The 19,259-nt window shown below is 40.2% G+C and overlaps 1 protein-coding gene across 8 annotated transcripts in view; it reads right to left on the reverse strand.

Moving 5' to 3' along the window:
• The window catches only part of rbbp8 (retinoblastoma binding protein 8), a 118,878-nt gene that overhangs the window by 22,470 nt on the left and 77,149 nt on the right, over positions 1–19,259 (reverse strand). For all 8 annotated transcript variants that reach the window (XM_080194010.1, XM_080194009.1, XM_080194016.1 and 5 more), the window contains 8 exons: positions 18,874–18,986; positions 18,630–18,705; positions 18,365–18,543; positions 17,796–17,903; positions 12,975–13,078; positions 10,629–10,750; positions 8,369–8,471; positions 7,671–8,252 (listed from right to left, as the gene is read on the reverse strand). In XM_080194010.1, the coding sequence (XP_080050136.1) occupies positions 7,671–8,252; positions 8,369–8,471; positions 10,629–10,750; positions 12,975–13,078; positions 17,796–17,903; positions 18,365–18,543; positions 18,630–18,705; positions 18,874–18,986 (1,387 nt within the window). The remainder of the gene's footprint in view (positions 1–7,670; positions 8,253–8,368; positions 8,472–10,628; positions 10,751–12,974; positions 13,079–17,795; positions 17,904–18,364; positions 18,544–18,629; positions 18,706–18,873; positions 18,987–19,259) is intronic.

The following is a 19,259-nucleotide window of genomic DNA, read 5'->3' on the forward strand; positions in this document are numbered from 1 at the left end:
TTCGGATGGCACTCATCCTTTTCCATTTTTATCCTAAAGTAGGCAGACTTGTGGTCACTGTTAGCCACATGTTCGCCTACTGCAACCTCAACCACCTGACCCGGCTCATTACCCAAAACTAAATCCAGTATAGCCCCCTCCCTAGTCGGGCTGGTTACATACTGCTCCAAGGACCCTTCCAGCACACATTTTACAAATTCCTCCCCACCCATACCCCCAGCTCTAGGCACCTTCCAATCCACTCCAGGAAGATTAAAGTCACCCACTATAACCACCCTATTCTTTCTGCACCTATCTAAAATGTCTCTACAAATGCCTTCCTCCACTGCCCTTGGGCTGTTGGGTGGCCTATAGTACACCCCTAGCACAGTGATCTCTCCCTTCCTATTCCTCAACTTCACCCACAGCGACTCAATCCCTAACTCCTCCATTTTGTCCTCCCTCTGCACTGCTGTGATGTGCTCCTTAACTAACAACGCCACCCCACCACCTCTCTTCAACCCTCCTCTGTCACACCTAAAACACTTATACCCAGGAATATTCAGCTGCCTGTCCTGCCCTTCCTTTAACTACGTCTCTGTCACTGCCACCACATCTAAATTCCTCACGAACATCAAGGCCCTAAGCTCATCCGTTTTACCCGTTACACTCCTCGCATTGAATGAGGTGCATTCCTTTGCCTTTGTGGGTACAGAACATCCTTCCTCCTTTGCATCCTGAGTGCTATATTAGAGGGCCCATGTGCTCTCATTCTTGGATTGAATCAGCCCGAAATACTCAATTGTATGCCAGCCAATGCACTCCATTCAGTCAGTGAATTCTGAGGTCTAGAGGCTATATTTCCCATTCCACAAAAATTGCTTCTGAATAGCGCTCAAGTGTTAAACTTTTAGATATCTATTTTGGCACCTCCAGGCACATTAAATCACAACAATCAATTATCTCCAAAGCCATAGGATAAAATCAGATTTTTAGACAGGCATGTTTTATCAACATACAGCCTAGTGGTGCTCAAATAATGCCCTATGAGTCTCAAATATGACACAGAATCTATTAATTTCATGATATAATGGCAAGTTAGTCATTGAGGTGAGAGGAAAGAACCTTCATATTATCAGCTATAAAAGGTCCAATCTAAACTACATTTGGCTACTCTCAATTTATTTGGATTGTGGCCAATTCCACGAAATTACTCCTGCAAAGTGCCCACACAATTCTGGCCTGTATTCCATTCACCTGACGAAGAGGGAGTCCCCTCGAAAGCTTGTGAGTTTACTATCAAATAAATCGGTTGGACTAAAACCTGGTGTTGTCAGACTTTTTACTGTGTTTACCCCAGTCCAACGCTGGCACATCCACATCTGGATTCCACTAATCAGAGGCGTTGAACCTTGGTGTGCTGTTCGACCTCAAGATCGATCACCTTTCATATTTATTCACTAAAACTGCTTGCTTTTATTTTTGGTCCATCACCTGCATGTACCTTGCATCTTCCCATTGCCAAAATCCTAACCCTACACTCTCACTTCGCAAATGGATTTCTCTAATGTTTCCTTTAATAGCAATCCCCTAGTAACCATAGGGCAGCATAGTAGTGGCATCACAACCTTTTCCTCTTCATTGTGCTTCAAAACTGGGTATTCCTCAGCTTGAGTGAAGAGGAAAATTTCCACTAATACATCATTAGCTTAAGGCAATGATGGAATGAACTGAAATTTTGATGCCGTTTATGTAATGTTTAGTATTCTAATTACTGTTTCAATCCATGTATGAAGTAGTTTATTACTTATGTTGGGAATGTATATAACGTGGACTAAATATTAATTTGTGTGGATTGATTAATATATAATTCACAGAATTACACAATGCACAGCATGTCATTTGGCTCAAATAGCATTTCCCTGTATTTATGCTCTACTTTAGCCTCTTCATGTCTTTATTCCTCTATCAGCAAAAACACACTATTTCCCATCCCCTCATTGCTTCTGTAGCCTTCCCCTGAACACAATCTACTTCACCTTAACCACTTCCTGAAGTAATAGAAACTAGAAGCAGGAGTAGGCCATTTGCCCCTTCAAGCCTGCTCCGCCATTCATTTTCATCATGACTGATCATCAAATTCAATATCCTGATCCCCCCTTCCTCCCACATTCTTTGATCCCTTCAGTCCCAAGAGCTATATCCAATTTCTTCTTGAAATCAGACAACGTTTTGACCTTAACTACATGTAGTGGTAATGAATTTCACACATTCACTACCCTCTAAAGAACATAAGAAATAGGAGCAGGAGTAGGCCATCTAACCCCTCGAGCCTGCCCTGCCATTCAATAAGATCATGGCTGATCTGTCGTGGCTCAGTTCCACATTCCCGCCCTCTCCCCATAACCCTTAATCCCCTTGCCTATCAAAAGCCTATCAACCTGCGTCTTAAAAATATTGAGCGAGGCAGCCTCCACCACTTTAGCGGGTAGAGAATTCCAGAGATTCACCACCCTTTGAGTGAAGAAGTTCCTCCTCAACGCCGTTCTAAACCGTCCCCCCTTTTCTGGGTGAAGAAATTTCTCCTCACCTCAGTTTTAAAAGGTTTACCATTTATCCTCAAACTATGATCCCTAGTTCTAGACTCCCCCACCATTGGGAACATTCTTTCTGACTATACCATGTCTAACTCTGTTAGAATTTTACAAGTTTCTTTGAGATCATCTCTCACTTTTCTCAAGTCTAGTGAATATAATCCTAACCAACTTAGTTTCTTCTCATTAGGACAGGCCTGCCATCCCAGGAATCTCAGTAAAAAGTCTGACAATACCAGGTTTTAGTCCAACCGATTTATTTGATAGTAAACTCACAAGCTTTCGAGGGGACTGCCCAGGAACCTGCCAGGTAAACCTTTGCTGTACTCCCTCTACAGCAAGGGCATCCTTCCTCAGACAAGGACACCAAAACTGCATACAATACTCCAGATGAGGCCTCACCAATGCCCTATCCCTATACTCAAATCCTCTTACTATGAAGGCCAACATACCATTTGCATTGTTTACTGCCTGCAGTACTTGCGAGCTTACTTTCAGCGACTGATGCACAAGGACTCCAAGGTCTTGCTGAGTATCCGCTTCTTTCAATTTACACCATTCAAGTAATAATCTATCTTCCTATTATTGCTACCAAAGTGGATAACCTCACATATATCCACATTATACTGCATTTATCATGTAGACACCCACACACTCAGCCTGTCCAAATCACGCTGAAGAATCTGTGCACCTTCCTCACAGCTCACCCTCCCACCCAACTTTGTATCATCTGCAAATTTGGAGATAATACATTCAGTTCCTTAAAAATAATTGACATATAATGTAATGTAAACAGTTGGGGTCCTAGCATAGGGATCCCACAAGTCACTGACTGCCAATCAGAAAATGACCGATTTATGCCAACTCTTTGCTTCTTATCGCTAACTAACTTTCTAACTATCTCAAGACATTACCTTCAATCCCATATGCTTTAACTTTACATAGTAGTCTATTATGTGAGACCTTGTCGAAAGCCTTCTGAAAGTCTAAATAAACCACATCCACAGGTTCTTCTCGGCCAATAGACTCTACTAGCTACATTGTCAAAAAATTCCAATAGTTTCATAAAACATGATTTCCCTTTTGTAAATCCATGCTGATTTTGATTATATCATTGCCTTCGAAGTGCCAAGTTATGAAATTCTTGATAATAGACTCTAGCAACTTCCCCAATACCAACATTAGGCTCACTGGTCTATAGTTCCCCGTTTTCTCTCTACCTCCCATTTTGAATAGCGGGCTTACATTCTCCACTCTGTAGGAACTATTTCAGAGTTCAAAGAATTTTGGAAAAGAACCACCATTGGATCTACTATTTCCCGAGCCACTTCCTTAAGTACTCCCGGATAAAGATTATCAGGATCTGGAGATTTATTCACCTTCAATCCCATCAATTTCCCCAAAACCATTTCTCCACTAACGCTGATTTCCTTCAGCTCCTCACTAAAATACGTTTCAGTACTTCTAGTACATTGCTTCAGTCTCCACAAAGGCAGCCATGAGTAAAGTACAAAGTTGATTCCTCACTTTTTTGTTCTCCTGTTTCTGACTGTAAGGGACCTATATTAGCTTTTGCCAATATTTTTCTCTTTTATAACTCTACAGAAACATTGAGTCAGATTTTTGTTCCCCACTAGCTTACTTTCATATTCTATTTTTCCCTTCTTAACCAAGCCTTTGGTCCTCCTTTGCTGAATTTTAAACTGCTCCCAATCATCAGGCCTATTGGTTTTTCTTTCCAATTTGTATGTTCGTTTCTTGAATCTCATACTATTTCTAATTTCCCTTGTGAGCCATGGTTTGGCCACAATTCTCTTAACCCCCACTTGCGCCAAATAGGGATAAACAACTTCTGGAATTCACTTATTTGTTCTATAAATGCCTGCCATTGCCTGTCTGTCCTTTCAGTAATGTTTCCCAGTTCATCATGACCAATTCATGCTTCATACCATCATAATTACCTTTATTGAGATTCAGGAACCTGTTCTCAGAATCAACTACATCACTATCCACCGTGACAAAGAATTTTACCATATTATGGTCACTCATTCCCAAGAGTTCCCTCACAATTAGATTGTCAATTAATCCTTTCTCATTGCAAAACACCCAGTCCAAGACGGCTTGCTACCTTTGTTGATTCCTCAACATATTGTTCCAGAAAACCATCCTGTATACACTCCAGAAATGCCTCCTCTTGATATTGTGACCAATTTGACTCTCCCGATCTATATGCAGATTAAAGTCGCCCATAACCACAGTTGTTCCTTTAACACATGCATTTCTGATTTCCTGTCTAATGCTTTTCCCTACATTACCACTACATTTTGGTGACCTGTATAACACCCTTTTCTGCCCCTTCTCGTTTCTTAACTTGTCCCATACAGATTCCACATCATCAATGTTAATATCTTTCCTCAAATTCATGTCAATATCAGCTCTGATCAACAATGCAACTCCACCACCATTTTCTTTCTGTCTGTACTTCCTAAACACTGAATAACCCTCAATATTTTAGTTCTTATCCTTGCTCATCTTGGAGCCACGTCTCTAATGCCAATTATATCATACCCCTTTACATCTGTTTACCCCTTGTTTAAGAAGGGTGCCAGGCAAAAGGCGGGCAATTATAGGCCAGTTAGTTTAACGTCCGTTGTAGGTAAAATGTTAGAATCCGTCATCAAGGAGGAAATAGCGAGGCATCTTGAGGGGAACTGCTTGATAGAGCAGACGCAGCACGGTTTCATTAAAGGGAAGTCGTGTCTGACAAATTTACTGGAGTTCTATGAGGATGTGTCTAGGGCGGTGGATAGAGGAGAGCCGGTGGATGTGGTCTTTCTGGATTTTCAGAAGGCGTTTGACAAGGTACCTCACAAGAGGTTATTGCAGAAGGTAAGGGGGCATGGAGTTGGGGGTAGGGTGTTAGCATGGATAGAGGATTGGTTGTCAAATAGGAGGCAGAGAGTGGGGGTCAATGGGTGCTATTCGGATTGGCGGATGGTGACTAGTGGAGTGCCCCAGGGGTCAGTGCTGGGGCCTCAGCTACTTACCATTTATATAGATGATCTGGAGGAGGGAACCGAGTGTAGGGTGTCGAAATTTGCTGATGACACCAAAATTGGTGGAAAGGCAAATTGTGCGGAGGGTGGGGAGAGTCTACAGAAGGACCTAGATAGGCTGGGCGAATGGGCCAGGAAATGGCAAACGGAATTTAACGTTGGCAAGTGCAAGGTGGTCCACTTTGGTAGGAATAATGGTAGGAAGGATTATTACTTACGTGGAGAAAAACTGCAGCAGGCGACGGTGCAGAGGGACCTCGGGGTCCTTGTGCATGAGTCGCAAAAACCCAGCTTGCAGGTGCAGCAGGTGGTCAGGAAGGCGAATGGGATGCTGGCCTTCATCGCGAGGGGGATTGAATATAAAAGTAGGGAGGTCTTGCTGCAGCTGTATAGGGCATTGGTGAGGCCGCAGCTGGAGTACTGTGTGCAGTTTTGGGCGCCGTACTTACGCAAGGATATTTTGGCCTTGGAGGGAGTGCAGAGGAGGTTTACTAGGCTGATGCCAGAGTTGAGGGGGTTGAGCTATGAGGAGAGGCTGAATAAATTAGGCTTGTACTCGTTAGAGTTTAGAAGAATGAGGGGAGATCTCATTGAGACGTATAAGATGATGAATGGGATGGATAGGATAGAGGTGGAGAGACTCTTCCCGCTCAGAAAGGATAGTAGGACTAGGGGGCACAGCCTCAAGATAAAGTGGGGGGGGTGTGGTTTAGAACGGAGTTGAGGAGGAACTTCTTCACTCAAAGGGTGGTGAATCTCTGGAATTCTCTGCCCGTTGAAGTGGTGGAGGCTACCTCGCTAAATATTTTTAAGACGCGGGTTGATGGGTTTTTGATAAGAGAGGGGATTAAGGGTTATGGGGAGAGGGCGGGAATGTGGAACTGAGCCAAGACAGATCAGCCATGATCTTATTGAATGGCGGGGCAGGCTCGAAGGGCTAGTTGGCCTACTCCTGCTCCTATTTCTTACGTTCTTATGTTATCTGTCGGTGCAGCTAATTCATCCATTTTGTTTTGAATGCTCCAAGCATTCAGGTGATAAAACCTGAGGGTACTTTTAACATTTTTTTACTTTCCTTTTTTTTAAGAAAGAAAAATCGGTTCTTATCTGACTCTGGCCCTTCATTTCTCTACCTATCACTTTCCTTACTCTCCTTACTGTCTTTTCCTCTTGTTCTTAATTTCCCCTGTTCAGAATCCTTGCAAGGATTTCCAAGTAGCAAGGTGCACATTCTCTTACGTCTGGGTGAAGAAGTTTCTTTTGAATTCTGTCTGACTCCTTGATGTCCAACAGTTGATTTTTCTCTTCCACACAAATGGAAAAGGCAATCTGTGCCTAGTCTATCAAAACTTTCATAATTCTAAGGAACTCTATTAGGTCACCCTTCAGCCTTCTCTTTTCAAGAAAAGAGATACCCCATTTGTTTGTCCTTTGATTTGTGTGTCTTTAAATTTTTATATCACATTTGCAGAATTTGCTTGCATCCTTCTAATGCATCCATATCATCATCATATGGCAATGAAAATTGTACACGGTACTCAAAGGTCTGATACAAGTTTAGCATAGCTTCTTTACAGCTCAATTCTACCCTCTACAATTAAACTTTACTGTGTGGAGATTTAGGTAAAGTTACATCTGCATTAATCTTGTCTATTACCTCTCTGATGTATGGTATCATTTTTCACACAAAGGATAGCAGAAATGTGGAATGCTACCATCAAAAGGCAGTGAATGCTGGGCCTGTTGTAAGTTTCAAAAGATCGATATACTTTTGAGAGGTAAGGATATAGGGACATGGAACAATAGGAAGTAAATGGAGTTGAGGCTCAGATCAGCCACCTCTAACTGAATGACAAAACAGGCTCAAGGGGTTGAATGGCCTGCTGTTTTTCCATATCCTCACCTGCAATACCATAGCACTTATTACCTTCATCATTCTCCTGTTAAACCTGTATTCCGTAATGGAGAGACAGTACATGGATTGTCACAATTACTAAGTGAAAGATAAGTAAATTACATTATCTATATACGTTAAACGTACCTTTAGATCACTAAGTTGCTCAGTGCGAGTAAAGTTACTGGGCTGCAACTGAGAAAATCTACAACTAGATGAATTTCCATCCCCTCCATTTTTCTCGCTTTTTATTTTAAATTCTTGACATATTTCATTACGTGATCTCCCAGTGGTCTCTTGAGGATAAGTATCATCTTGAGGATCCTTAGTAAGTCCATTGTAGATTCTTCTGAAATTTGTTGTCTTTATACTTGTTTTCAGGCATTCCAGTGGGGTAACTTTAATTAGTTTATTGCACACTTCATCTTTTCCTTGGCTTCTAATTTCCAACCGGCTGCTAGAAACATGATCAGACAAGTCCAATGGCTTGTCAAGATTATCAGAAACTGCTTTCTCTAATTTTGAAGGAAGATTCTCTTTGTTAAATGAAGGCATTTCACAATTAGTGGGAGAATCCCTTTCGTCTTCCATTTTTTTCCTTTTTGCCAATCTATTGGCTGTAGACTGGCACGCAGTGTTTCCAGCTGCATCAGACTTGATCTCAATGTGCATTTTTGAAACCTTTTGTCCTACCACTTTAGATTCTTCAAGGAATTGGTCCACTTTAATCTGGTAATCAAAGGATGGAGTAAGAGCAAACTTTTCAATCTTTGGATTTCATATTTGAACATGTCCAAGAAATTTCGACTCTTGGAAGGAAACTCTTTGACCAAAAGATTACTTACTGTTGGATCAGTAAAATCTTTAGCAGAAACTCCAAATACAGGAGATGTACACCGAGAAATCCACTTTCCGCACTCTTCATCTGCTTCTGATGCACAAGGAAACCTAAAGAAAATGTTAGACTTTAGTTGTCTTCTCTCAATCGGCGAGGGAATAATAATAAACTACAGTACTTTGTATACACATGGGCATTCCAGCTATACTTAGCTACGATCTCTGGCAACATAAAACACATTACATAAGTCACAGATGAACCAGCGTATTTGGAAAGAATTAAATGATCAAATTTACATCGAATTGCCAGGATTCCAGAATAGTCCTCATTGATTGGAAGGTAGAGAAAATGACCCCTTATTATTTCAGAAAGGGAAGAAAAAGGAGAACAGGGACTGTAGGCCTGATAGCTGGACTTCATCACAGGGAAAATCCTAAAATCAGTTATTAGGAATATAGTAATATAGCATTTAAAAATTGTAATATAAACCAGGCACAATCAACGTGGAGTTTTGAAAAGGAAAACATGTTTGACAAATCTGTTCTTTGGAAGTAACAAGGTGGATAGATCTATCCCCCTTACCCTATCCCTGTAACCACACACATTTATCCCACTAACCTCCCTAATCTTAGGATACTAAGGGGCAATTTAGCATCGTGAATCCATCTAATCGGCACATCTTTGAACAGTGGGACAAAATCAGAAGACCCAGAGGAACAGACACAGGGACAACTTGCAAACTCTACACAAGCAGTCATCCAACACTGGTATCGACTGTGTCCCTGGCACTCTGTGGCAACAGTGCTAACCACTGAGATTGAGGGTAATGTGTTAGCATGGATTGCGGACTCTAAGAACATTTGGAGCAAGAGTAGGCTATTTGGTCCTTGAGCCTGCTCTAATATGCAACAGAACCATGGCTAATCTTAACTCTATTTTCCTGCCCAACCCCTCCATAAACCTTGACTCCCTTGTAGATCAGTGTCACACCCTGAAACCCACATTAAATTCAGACCTTTGTACATCTTTACTTTCAATGTTGACTGTTGCCCATGGGCAGTATCGCCTGTTCTGTTGGTTCCCAGCACACAGCTTTTTCCCTACTGGTATGACTGAAATGATATGCACAAAGCAAGGACACACAAAGTGAAATGCCTGCTGATTGCACATAACATTGACTGAGAGCAGTGTGCTCACCCTGTGTCCAATCAAGCCCAAATGTTTGTTTTTATCACTTCAAGTTAATGATAATTCTATTGACATATGAGTGTAAAAGCATTTTCTATAACAGGTTATGAAATGTTTGGGATGTATTAGATGCATTGAATCTTATTCATGGGTTATGATTAGTGAACAAATCCAATTTCAAACTGGCAATCCACTGAGACCACCCATATGGCCCTCTCGCTAGCTTAGGTCTCCCATTGCTGCTCGAGTTATTGTAAGGTAGACACTGAACATTCACACTCAGTCATAACAAGCCATACAGCCTTGGGGTGTAGTTTAGGACGATGCATGTGCAACTTGCTTGCAGCTCTGCATCCAGAGCAGGGATAGAGGACATCATAGCAGGCTTCCACTGCATCCAGCAGGCACTCCAGTGAAGCATCCGGACAGTACGTGCTCCTCCCTTTGGATGCCATTTGTTTTCTGAAGTTTTTCTAAGCTGAGAGTGCAAACACCATGCATCTTTTAAAAGTGGTGTCTAGAGTTAAGAAGCTTGGAGGTTATGGCAGGGTGGGCAAATCAGCAGCCACTCACCAGGAATACGGCGTGATCCAGTCGAATTACTAATTAGTTAAGCTAGGAGCACATTATACAGCCCAGAAACCTACCACATGGTCGATGGGTTCAATGCTGATTTTATTACATGCTAACGGACTTTGTTGATTTCAAGGAAAACCCCTGCCAGTGTGGCAGTGCTAAAATACATCTGCTTTTATTTGATCAACAAATACCTACTCGTTGCATGACTAATATAGGATTGTTGGTGAAGTAGGATTTGAGTCTGAAAAGTGGGAAATACTCACGAAGATCTAAGCACCCAAGAAAAATGTTCTTATTTGCATTGTTCATAACGTGCTTTTTTTAATTTTTGCTCTACTACACAAACCCTTCTTACTATGCCTCAGCTGATTACATTGCTCAAATACCGACATTGCCAGAAATATTGTGCTAGGTTCCAAAGATGTAACCTTATGCTCCAGCACCTGGAACCTACCACTCAAAGAAAAATATAAATATTGTAGAATTAACATGCAACATACCCAAGGCCATTGTCCTTCAAATGTTCTGAATTTGATGTCTGATTATCTTTCTTCAGCTTATTATGTGGAATTTGTGCAGTCATGGTGAGGCCTCTTTGTGAATTCAGAAGACTTTGAGAATCCTTTAGCAGAAAGAGTGTTACTTCAAAAAAAAGGGAATTTTTTTCCAAGATAACTCTTTCCCAGCAACTGAAAAACCATATTTCTTTGGACTGAGTTTTATTAGTAGAGGTGTGCAAATTTATTTATCAACAAACCCTGCACTTTAAGTGGTGCATACAAATTAAAAGTAGTGAAATTGTATTAAGTTTGTACAGGATCCTGTTCTTAAGTATCATGCAAAGTTCAGGGGTTGGATTTTCCCAGAGGCAGGACTGAAGAAATTGGCCACCAAAAGCCACTTGGCTTAAGTCCCGTCTTCATTTCTGTCGTTGCCCATTTTCCAGAGATTGGGTTAGGGAGCGGTCCTGGGAACAAGTTCGCTCCTATTAAGGACCTAATTTACATCAAGCTGATTAAAAAAAACTTGCCAGATATAGGCTCTTAATGATCAAATAAACAGTCTGAAGTTCAGTAGCTGCCTGGTGTCAGATCAGCTGCATGAAGACTAAGACATGTCACGGAGGTGGCAAGAGTTTTAAAATATGTTCTTACTTATCTTTTGCTGTTCACCCTCTGAAATAGACGCTGAGAGCAGAAGCCTACACAAGGACAGAGCATTGCCAAAGAAGAGTGATGTGGGAAATTGAGCAGGAGAGACTACCCTGTAGATACCTATAGATGTCTGTGGACTAGTGGTGATAGTCCGTGTAGGCAGGTGGTCAGACATCTGTCAACAGTTGTGGACTTGAGACATTTCATAAGTGGCTGCACACTGGTGGATCATCCAAGTGGCAGATGCTCTCTTTACCATTTCTGAACAACACATCAGAATCACAATCAATGGGGCATTAGGGGCAAAGGCACTGGGTCTGATGCCTGAGGCTACCAGGGGACGTGTTGTAAAATATTCAGGCGGATAGAACTGATCCCAAAGAGAAAAAATGTTGTTGTTGTGTAATGAAATGGCCTCCTCCTGATTCCCTCCAGGAAGAAAACCTCTTTCCCTCTCTCTCCTGAGTGCAAGGCCTGAGGCTGCCTTGTGCCAACATGGATCGCAGTGGCAGGTTTTGGCATAAGCAATCTTTGTCTTAAGACAAAGAGCATCTTCAGTGATGGCTGCCTTGAATGTCCAAAACCTGTTATCATTCCGAACTCCACTGGCTCTCGTTGGATTGGAAACCCATTACCATCCGGATTATTGGCCCACCCAGCGGAAAATCCAAAAACAGTCAAGTTCCTAAACAGAAACAGAATTCTGATATAAAAACAGAAACTGCTGTTATTTCTAATCTCCAATGGAAAAATCCAGTGGAGGAAGATGGAGTTCAGGTAGGACTTCAGCTATAATCTTGTAGCATGGTTCAACGCATTGTTCTCCTGCTTAGTATTCTTGTGTTCTAATAGCATAGAAGCATAGGGAAGTTCAAATAATTATTTTGGAGGCTGGTACCAGAACTGATAGGCTACAGCTATCAGGAATGATTGTACAGGACGGAACTATTTTCTTTAGAAAAAAGACTTAACAGTTGACCTGATGAGAGGTCTTTAAAGTGCTGAATGGATTGGTTAGGAGGAGTGAAGAGAACAGTTTTATTTTTGCGAGGAGCCAAACTAAAGACCATAAATATGAAAAAATTATTAATAAATATAAAAATAAGTATTTCTTCATTCAATGATTAGAATTTGGAACTTATTGCTATAGTAAATGATTGACGCAATACCTTAGAAGCTTTCAAGAAAAAACTAGATGAATATGTGACAAAAAATGGAATAGAAAGATGTTCTGAAAGGTTAAGAGCTAGATGGAATGGGAAGAGACTCATGGAAAGCAACATTCCCTCCAATTTATTTTGGGTGCACAAGAGATTTATTTAAGTCTGCCATCCTCTTTAAAATTGATGCACAGCCACGCACCCACAGTAACTTAAAGGGCCCAATTTTGAAAATGTGGTAAAGTCAGGTATGCCATTAATGCAATCTGCGCCCACGTCCGCGCAGATTGCCACTTTACCAAAACCCGGGAATGGCAGTGATCCACTTAGCACCCAAAATGGGCACAACGGCGATTTAAATGCATTTGCATGCATTTCAACTGAATTAATGTACTGCCCGCTCAACTTTATCAGCATTTAGTTTACAATAAATGATCAATCGCAAACTGCTATTTACAGTTTGCATTTTCAGTTAATAAATCCTGGTTTAAAATACACGTTTGAACAGCAAGTGCCATATTGAAGTACTTACACATTCCTCATGAATTCCAAGTCCTAAAGTTTCTGCTACAACAGCAGCTAGATTAATGTTATTTTTCTCAGAGGATAAATATTCTTTGAACTCCTTTTCACCTCCTAGAAGATGAGGGGAGAAATAAAAAAGGCAATGCAATAAAGCAGTTTATTTTGGCTAAAATATGTACAACTGAATCAAAGTATTAAAATTCACGACAGATTTCACCTTACAGGAACATAGAAATTACATCCAAATCATGCTTTTAAATTACATACAAAATTACATTCATCAAGGCTGGAATTTTCTGGCGATTCACACTGGTGGGATCTACAGGTCCTGCCGACAGTGCACCCCTGTCGTGAATTTCCCCGAGTGAGCGCATTCATCGGGAAGCTTCTTCGACAAAGGCAGGACCAGCCAATGGCAAGCTGCTTCCACTGCTGCGAAATATGCGATAGGTTACATAGAAAATCTCACCTCATATTTGACTTTTTTTGGTTTCCCAAATCACAGGAATAAAGTACACTTTATTTTCCTTTGTCAAATAAAATTTTTTGGATTTTATTGGAATGCCTGATTCACTCATACTTGATATTTATTTGCGATTATACCAGTGTTGAAGTTTTTATGGTTTTATTGTACATTTCTTTTTGAGATGTGATCAATGAAAACAAGGCAGCATTTATTATACCTTGAGATGTTTTAAAAGGTATACCCAAGTTGGAATCATCTAAAATAAAAAGAAAATTACTGCAGATGCTGTAAATTTGAAATAAAAATAGGAAACACTGGAAAAACTCAGCAGGTCTGGCAGCATCTGTGGAGAGAGAAACTGAGTTAACATTTTAAGTAAGAACATAAGAAATAGGAGCAGGAGTAGGCCAACTAGCCCCATATAACTTCTTCAGACCTCCAGGACTCAAAACATTAACTTTGTTTCTCTCTCCACAGGTGCACCAGATTTGCTGAGCTTTACCAACATTTTCTGTTTTCATTTTGGAATTATTTAAATAGAATGGGACAGGAATAACAAAGGACAGACTAGGTGAGATTTTAATATAATCTGGCAGTTTTTGTTTTGTTACCAGCCAATTTATCAAGTAAATTTGACATTAAGATTTGGATTAATAGCCTTTAGATTTCAAGTCCAGTGTTATATAAGCATTAGTTTACCTTATCAACTCAAGCTAGTTAGACTGTGTGCATAAAATTACAAATGTGCATGTTTAAGGTCATATACCATACGCAAAATAGAATTATTGTACACTTCTTAATGTCCAATTTTCAGGGGATCAAGAAAATTGCTCTGAAAGGTCAACCTGAAACATTAACTCTCTCTACAGTTGCTGCCTGACCTGCTCAGTATTTCTACCAATTTCTGTTTTTATTATAGCATTACACTGTGTTTTGTAAAGCACAGAAGACAAAATGCCACCAATGCCAAATTCACAGCAGAATTACAACATGATATCACTAGATACAAGTGAAAGGTCATTGAAGACACCAAGATGAATAGCATATACCAAGTCATTGGAATTAATCAGATATTTTACAGCATAGGCAGTGGTCATTCAGCTAATTGCGTCTGTTAAAGTTTGCTTGAATAGACATGCACACCAGGCTAGCACTTTCCAAACACTCCTTTTTTAAAGCAACCCTTTCCCAATATTTATTTACTTGCTTTCTAAAAGCTATTATGGATTCTGCTTCCACTATTGTTTCTGGGAGTATTCACATCTCAAATGTCACTACTGGGCACTACATTGTATCAAAGGTGCATTTTAATGCAGTGATTCATCACTGGGATTTCAAGGTAAATTGATCCTTACAATGACCAAGCTGTATACTTGTTCACAAGTCTTGCAATGCTTTCCCAAAATAAAAAAAACCATAATAGTGAAAAATATTACAAGGAGACCTATCAGCTTGTGCTGTCATCTCTTCTATGGCATTTAAATGACTCTGACTGATGAGGGGGAAAAAAAATCACCATTGACACCCTTAACACAGTTTTGAAATTGGAACAAACACCTTCCATTCTTGAATGCAACAAAAGCAAAATACTGCACGTACTGGAGATCTGAAATAAAACAAGAAAGTGCTGGAAAAACTCAGCACACCTCAATGTATCTGTGGAGGAAAAAACAGAGCTACTGTTTAAAGTCCAATATGACTCCTTTTTGGAACTCCTCCTGTTCCTTTCTTCCCATAGAGAGTACCCTATTCTTTGGATAGGTGTGGGCATCATCAATGCTTGGTCAGTTTCAAGCACTAATGGGATTCACCACGGTAGGGGCTAGATTACTTGCCTAGGGTAGGCTCCACGTACAAGTGCCTAAATTTTGGCAGAGCCAGCCTCCACTTAGCCTGCTCGCCCAGCAGTGATTTTTCCTGTGATGGCCCTTCAATTGGTTTGGCATGGAACTTGCGTTTATCTCCCACGTGCACATCCTGCCTCAGAGCCATTGCAGAATCGAAGGCTGGCAGCACTAACAGGAGCAGTAGTCACTACTGCAACTATAGGTAGACCAAGGAGTTGGTGCCCAACAATGGACCCGGAAATTCAGGCAAGGAGGGTGAGGTTTCCAGATCCTTTAAACACCATTGGGAACAGGGATATTGTGTTGGAGAACTTAAGACGGCCTTCTAACTGGCTTGCCGCCACACCCACACTACTTAAGATACTTCAGCATGGCTCACAAACCGCAGTGTAAACCTGATCCCAGTGTGAAAAGACAAATGATATATGAAGTCATACATGGGTCAGTGCGCAGTTTGAGAGCCAGAAAAGCGTGCAGGTAAGGTTTTCCCAAACCCAGAATAAGATTCAATCCAAAAATCTATCTCTTTTTAATAAATAAAAGAGATAGGCCAAAGGATGGTCCACTAAACTAGAAGCCAAACATCATGAATTAGCTGTGGATAAATTGCAGAAAATAAATCTTGAAAAGGGAAATAATATAATGCCTAGACAGGTATGGATTGGTCTAAGAAGGTGTCAGTATGTAGTAGCTGTTTGAAGTAGCACCTTTTTGACACATTTATTAGCATTCTTTGAGAAAATACCTGTTGACAATGAAGATTCTGCGAATTTGATCTATTCTATTTCAGCAAAGCTTTGTAACATAAGTAATTTAGCCTCAAGGTATGATAGCTGGGAACAGGAGACAAACTTCTTAGATGAACTGACAATTGGTGACTGAGAAAGCCCAGAATGCTAGAGGATGGAGCTGAATCAACATGAAAAGGAGTCAATAGCAAATACAAAAGGGTACAATTCTGGGACCATTACTGTTTGCAGTATATTTAATGGATTTGAACCTAGGGATAGAAACAAAGACACACAACTTTGCAGGTGACACCAATGGAACAAAGGCCCAAATAATAGCTCGTAGACCAGCCAAATACAAAAAGTGTTTTGGCTGATGGGTTGATGAGTAGAAAATAGCATTTTCTGTGGACATATGCAAACAAATGACAGCAAGAAAAGCAAATAGAAGCAATATAAACCAAATGTCTCAAAAAGCTACAAATCCATGGGTATTTTAAGGATACATCACTCAAATTAAACGTAGTGGGAGACAGCAGTAAACATCATGGGATGTATAATCAGACAAAGATAAAATCTAGGGTGAAGTTGAGTCTGCAGCAAGCACTGATACAACTCTATAGCAACTATATTGAATATATAGGCCAGGAATGGTGCAAAATCCTGCAAGACTCAAAAACAAGAATCTTGACAGCGAGATTTACAGCAAAATTTTTTTTTCAAACATGCACCAGGCATAGGGGACCCATCGGGGGCACACAAGTATAGTTCTCAAGGTGGGGTCCCCTTATCCGTAGGGGTGGGGATAAGCACATGCGCAAGTAGGTGGTCTCCAGGTAGGTTGGGGGGGATTCTTTGCTTTTTTAAAATCAGAGATTGGGGTGCCCTTTAAAAACAGTGCCCTGAAATTTGGATTCTTGGTATTGCCTACTTTCTCTGGTCATGCCTGCAGATTTTGTTTGCACGAAGCAGGAGGCGATGGCCTAGTGGTATTATCGCTAGAATATTAAGCCAGAAGCTCAGCTAATACTCTGGGGACCCAGGTTGGAATCCTCCACGGCAGATGGTGGAATTTGAATTCAATCAAATTATCTGGAATTATGAATCTACAGATGGCCATGAAGCCATTGCAGATTGTTGGAAAAACCCAACCAGATCATTAATGGAAGGAAATCTGCCATCCTTACCTGGTGTGACCTACATGTGACTCCAGAGCCACAGCAATGTGATTGATTCTCAACTGCCCTCTGAACAAAGGCAACTAGGGATGGGCATGTAATGCTGGCCAGCCAGCAATGCCAAATGTCCCACGAATAAATTAAAAATGTGCTGGATTATCTGGCAACAAAAGACAGCTATGCAGCTGGTGAGCTGCATGCTGATTTTTCACATTAGTCAGCACTTAATGCAAAAACGGGAAGATTTTGCTCAGAGCATTTGTCTAATCATATTACATGTAGGATCTTTAATCAGCAAAGCAGAGTACTTTCAGTCCATTGATCTGGAAGGTATTCTGAACTAAAGTCACAGAGAGAAAGCACAGTTCAGATCTCATGGGGTATCAGAATTTCAAATTTGAGATGTAAAGCTGCACACATTACAATGCCATTATTTCTCCTGGGGAAGGGCAATTAAACATAGCATATTGCTGTATGTCTTTTTTTGTTGTTGCAGTATCAAATACTGCAAGACAACTTGCAACTCACCTTTCATGCTAATGTGTCAAATTAATTCACTTACGTATCAAATTAATTCACTTACTCGTATGAGCAGATTTTCAAACTTACCCTTTACTTGGGATTGTTCAAGATCACAGGAATCTGGAGCTAGGATTTCCTCATTCTGTATCGGTTGGGTCATGCCTGAGAAGCGTGCCAACAACATTTTACACGTCTCTACACAATAACAAAATGTCAGTTACAGCAAATAAACATTACGTAACCCACAGTTTGTAACAGTTATTAGAGAATAAGGTAGGGCTGTGATTGAAAATATTTCCTTAAACATACGGGAGGGTACTTATTTTGGTAAAGCTGAACCTTTTAAGAATTTTTAGTCAAAGGATACAGAAAGACATTCCTGAATCCCAAGTATTAATTTGGAATCACATTATGCTCATAGTACTCAGTGCTTTTCTCTCTAGTAATACACATTAAGTGATATGAATGTTGCAAGCGGGTAAAGTCTTACAAAAGGATTCCCAGAATACAGTGGGTAAAAATACCTTAACATTGCACTTGACTGGACAAATTATCAACATAATTTTAAAATGGAGAAAACATCTAGTAATAATTGAAGATAGTAATAAGTTTTAAGATATTGAATAATGTTAATGAGTCATAAATCTTATCAATACCATCACCAGACTGTGGCCCTGAAGGGTCTGCATTAACATGTTCTGCATAGCGAATATGACGATTTTCCTTTTTTCTTCGCATTCTGCTAACTATAGAGGTGGAAAGAGATAAAATTGGAGAATCCGGGATTATTCCGTCATCGTGATCTGCTGCTCCTGTTATTTCATGCTGTTGTTCTCTGGCATAATAGAAATAAAAATCAGACAGGCTACAAAGTTTAAAAACAAAGTGACACAAGATGAGCCACAGATACCGACAACTTACTTCAGTTGATGTTCAAGTGATTCAAGCTGATCATTAAGTTTTTTGTTTTCTTCCTGTAAGTTATTCCTTTCGTTCACTGTTGATTAAAAGAGAACAATGGAGATTGATGGAAAGTCAAGAGAAAGCCTTCTCATTTCTGATAAATCCTCTCCTAAACATCCAATTAGGGGATTTTCACAGTAACTTCATTTCAGTGTTAACTCAAGCCTACTTGTGGCACTAATAAATAAAGTTCAAAACTCACTAAGTTCAGTAATAAGCTTTAGATTCTGTTGTCGAATATTTTCAAATTCCAGCTGCTTCTTCTTCATGTGTTCTTCTGTAACTGCACATCTGTCACATAAGCCTGCTCGCAACCTGCAACAGATATGTTTCCTGAGTATAAATAGTTTTGGCTTATAGTATATACTTCCTGACACAAGTTCCTTATTTTCTTACATTCAAGCTTATTTATGGTTTATATGGTAAATTAGCAAGGGCAGTCCATATTTTTGTTAATTAGAAATTTCTCAAGCAGTTGCAAACAAAGAAAAATTAAATACAGTCTGGATTGTAAGAAGTGTTTTCTCATGTAAACAGAAAATTTGTTTGTGAATAAATTAAGTACTTGCAGCTAAGTTAATACAGATT

This window comes from Carcharhinus amblyrhynchos, chromosome 8, assembly GCF_965287045.1.
Source record: "Carcharhinus amblyrhynchos chromosome 8, sCarAmb.v2.hapA, whole genome shotgun sequence".
Taxonomy (NCBI): Eukaryota; Metazoa; Chordata; class Chondrichthyes; order Carcharhiniformes; family Carcharhinidae; genus Carcharhinus; species Carcharhinus amblyrhynchos.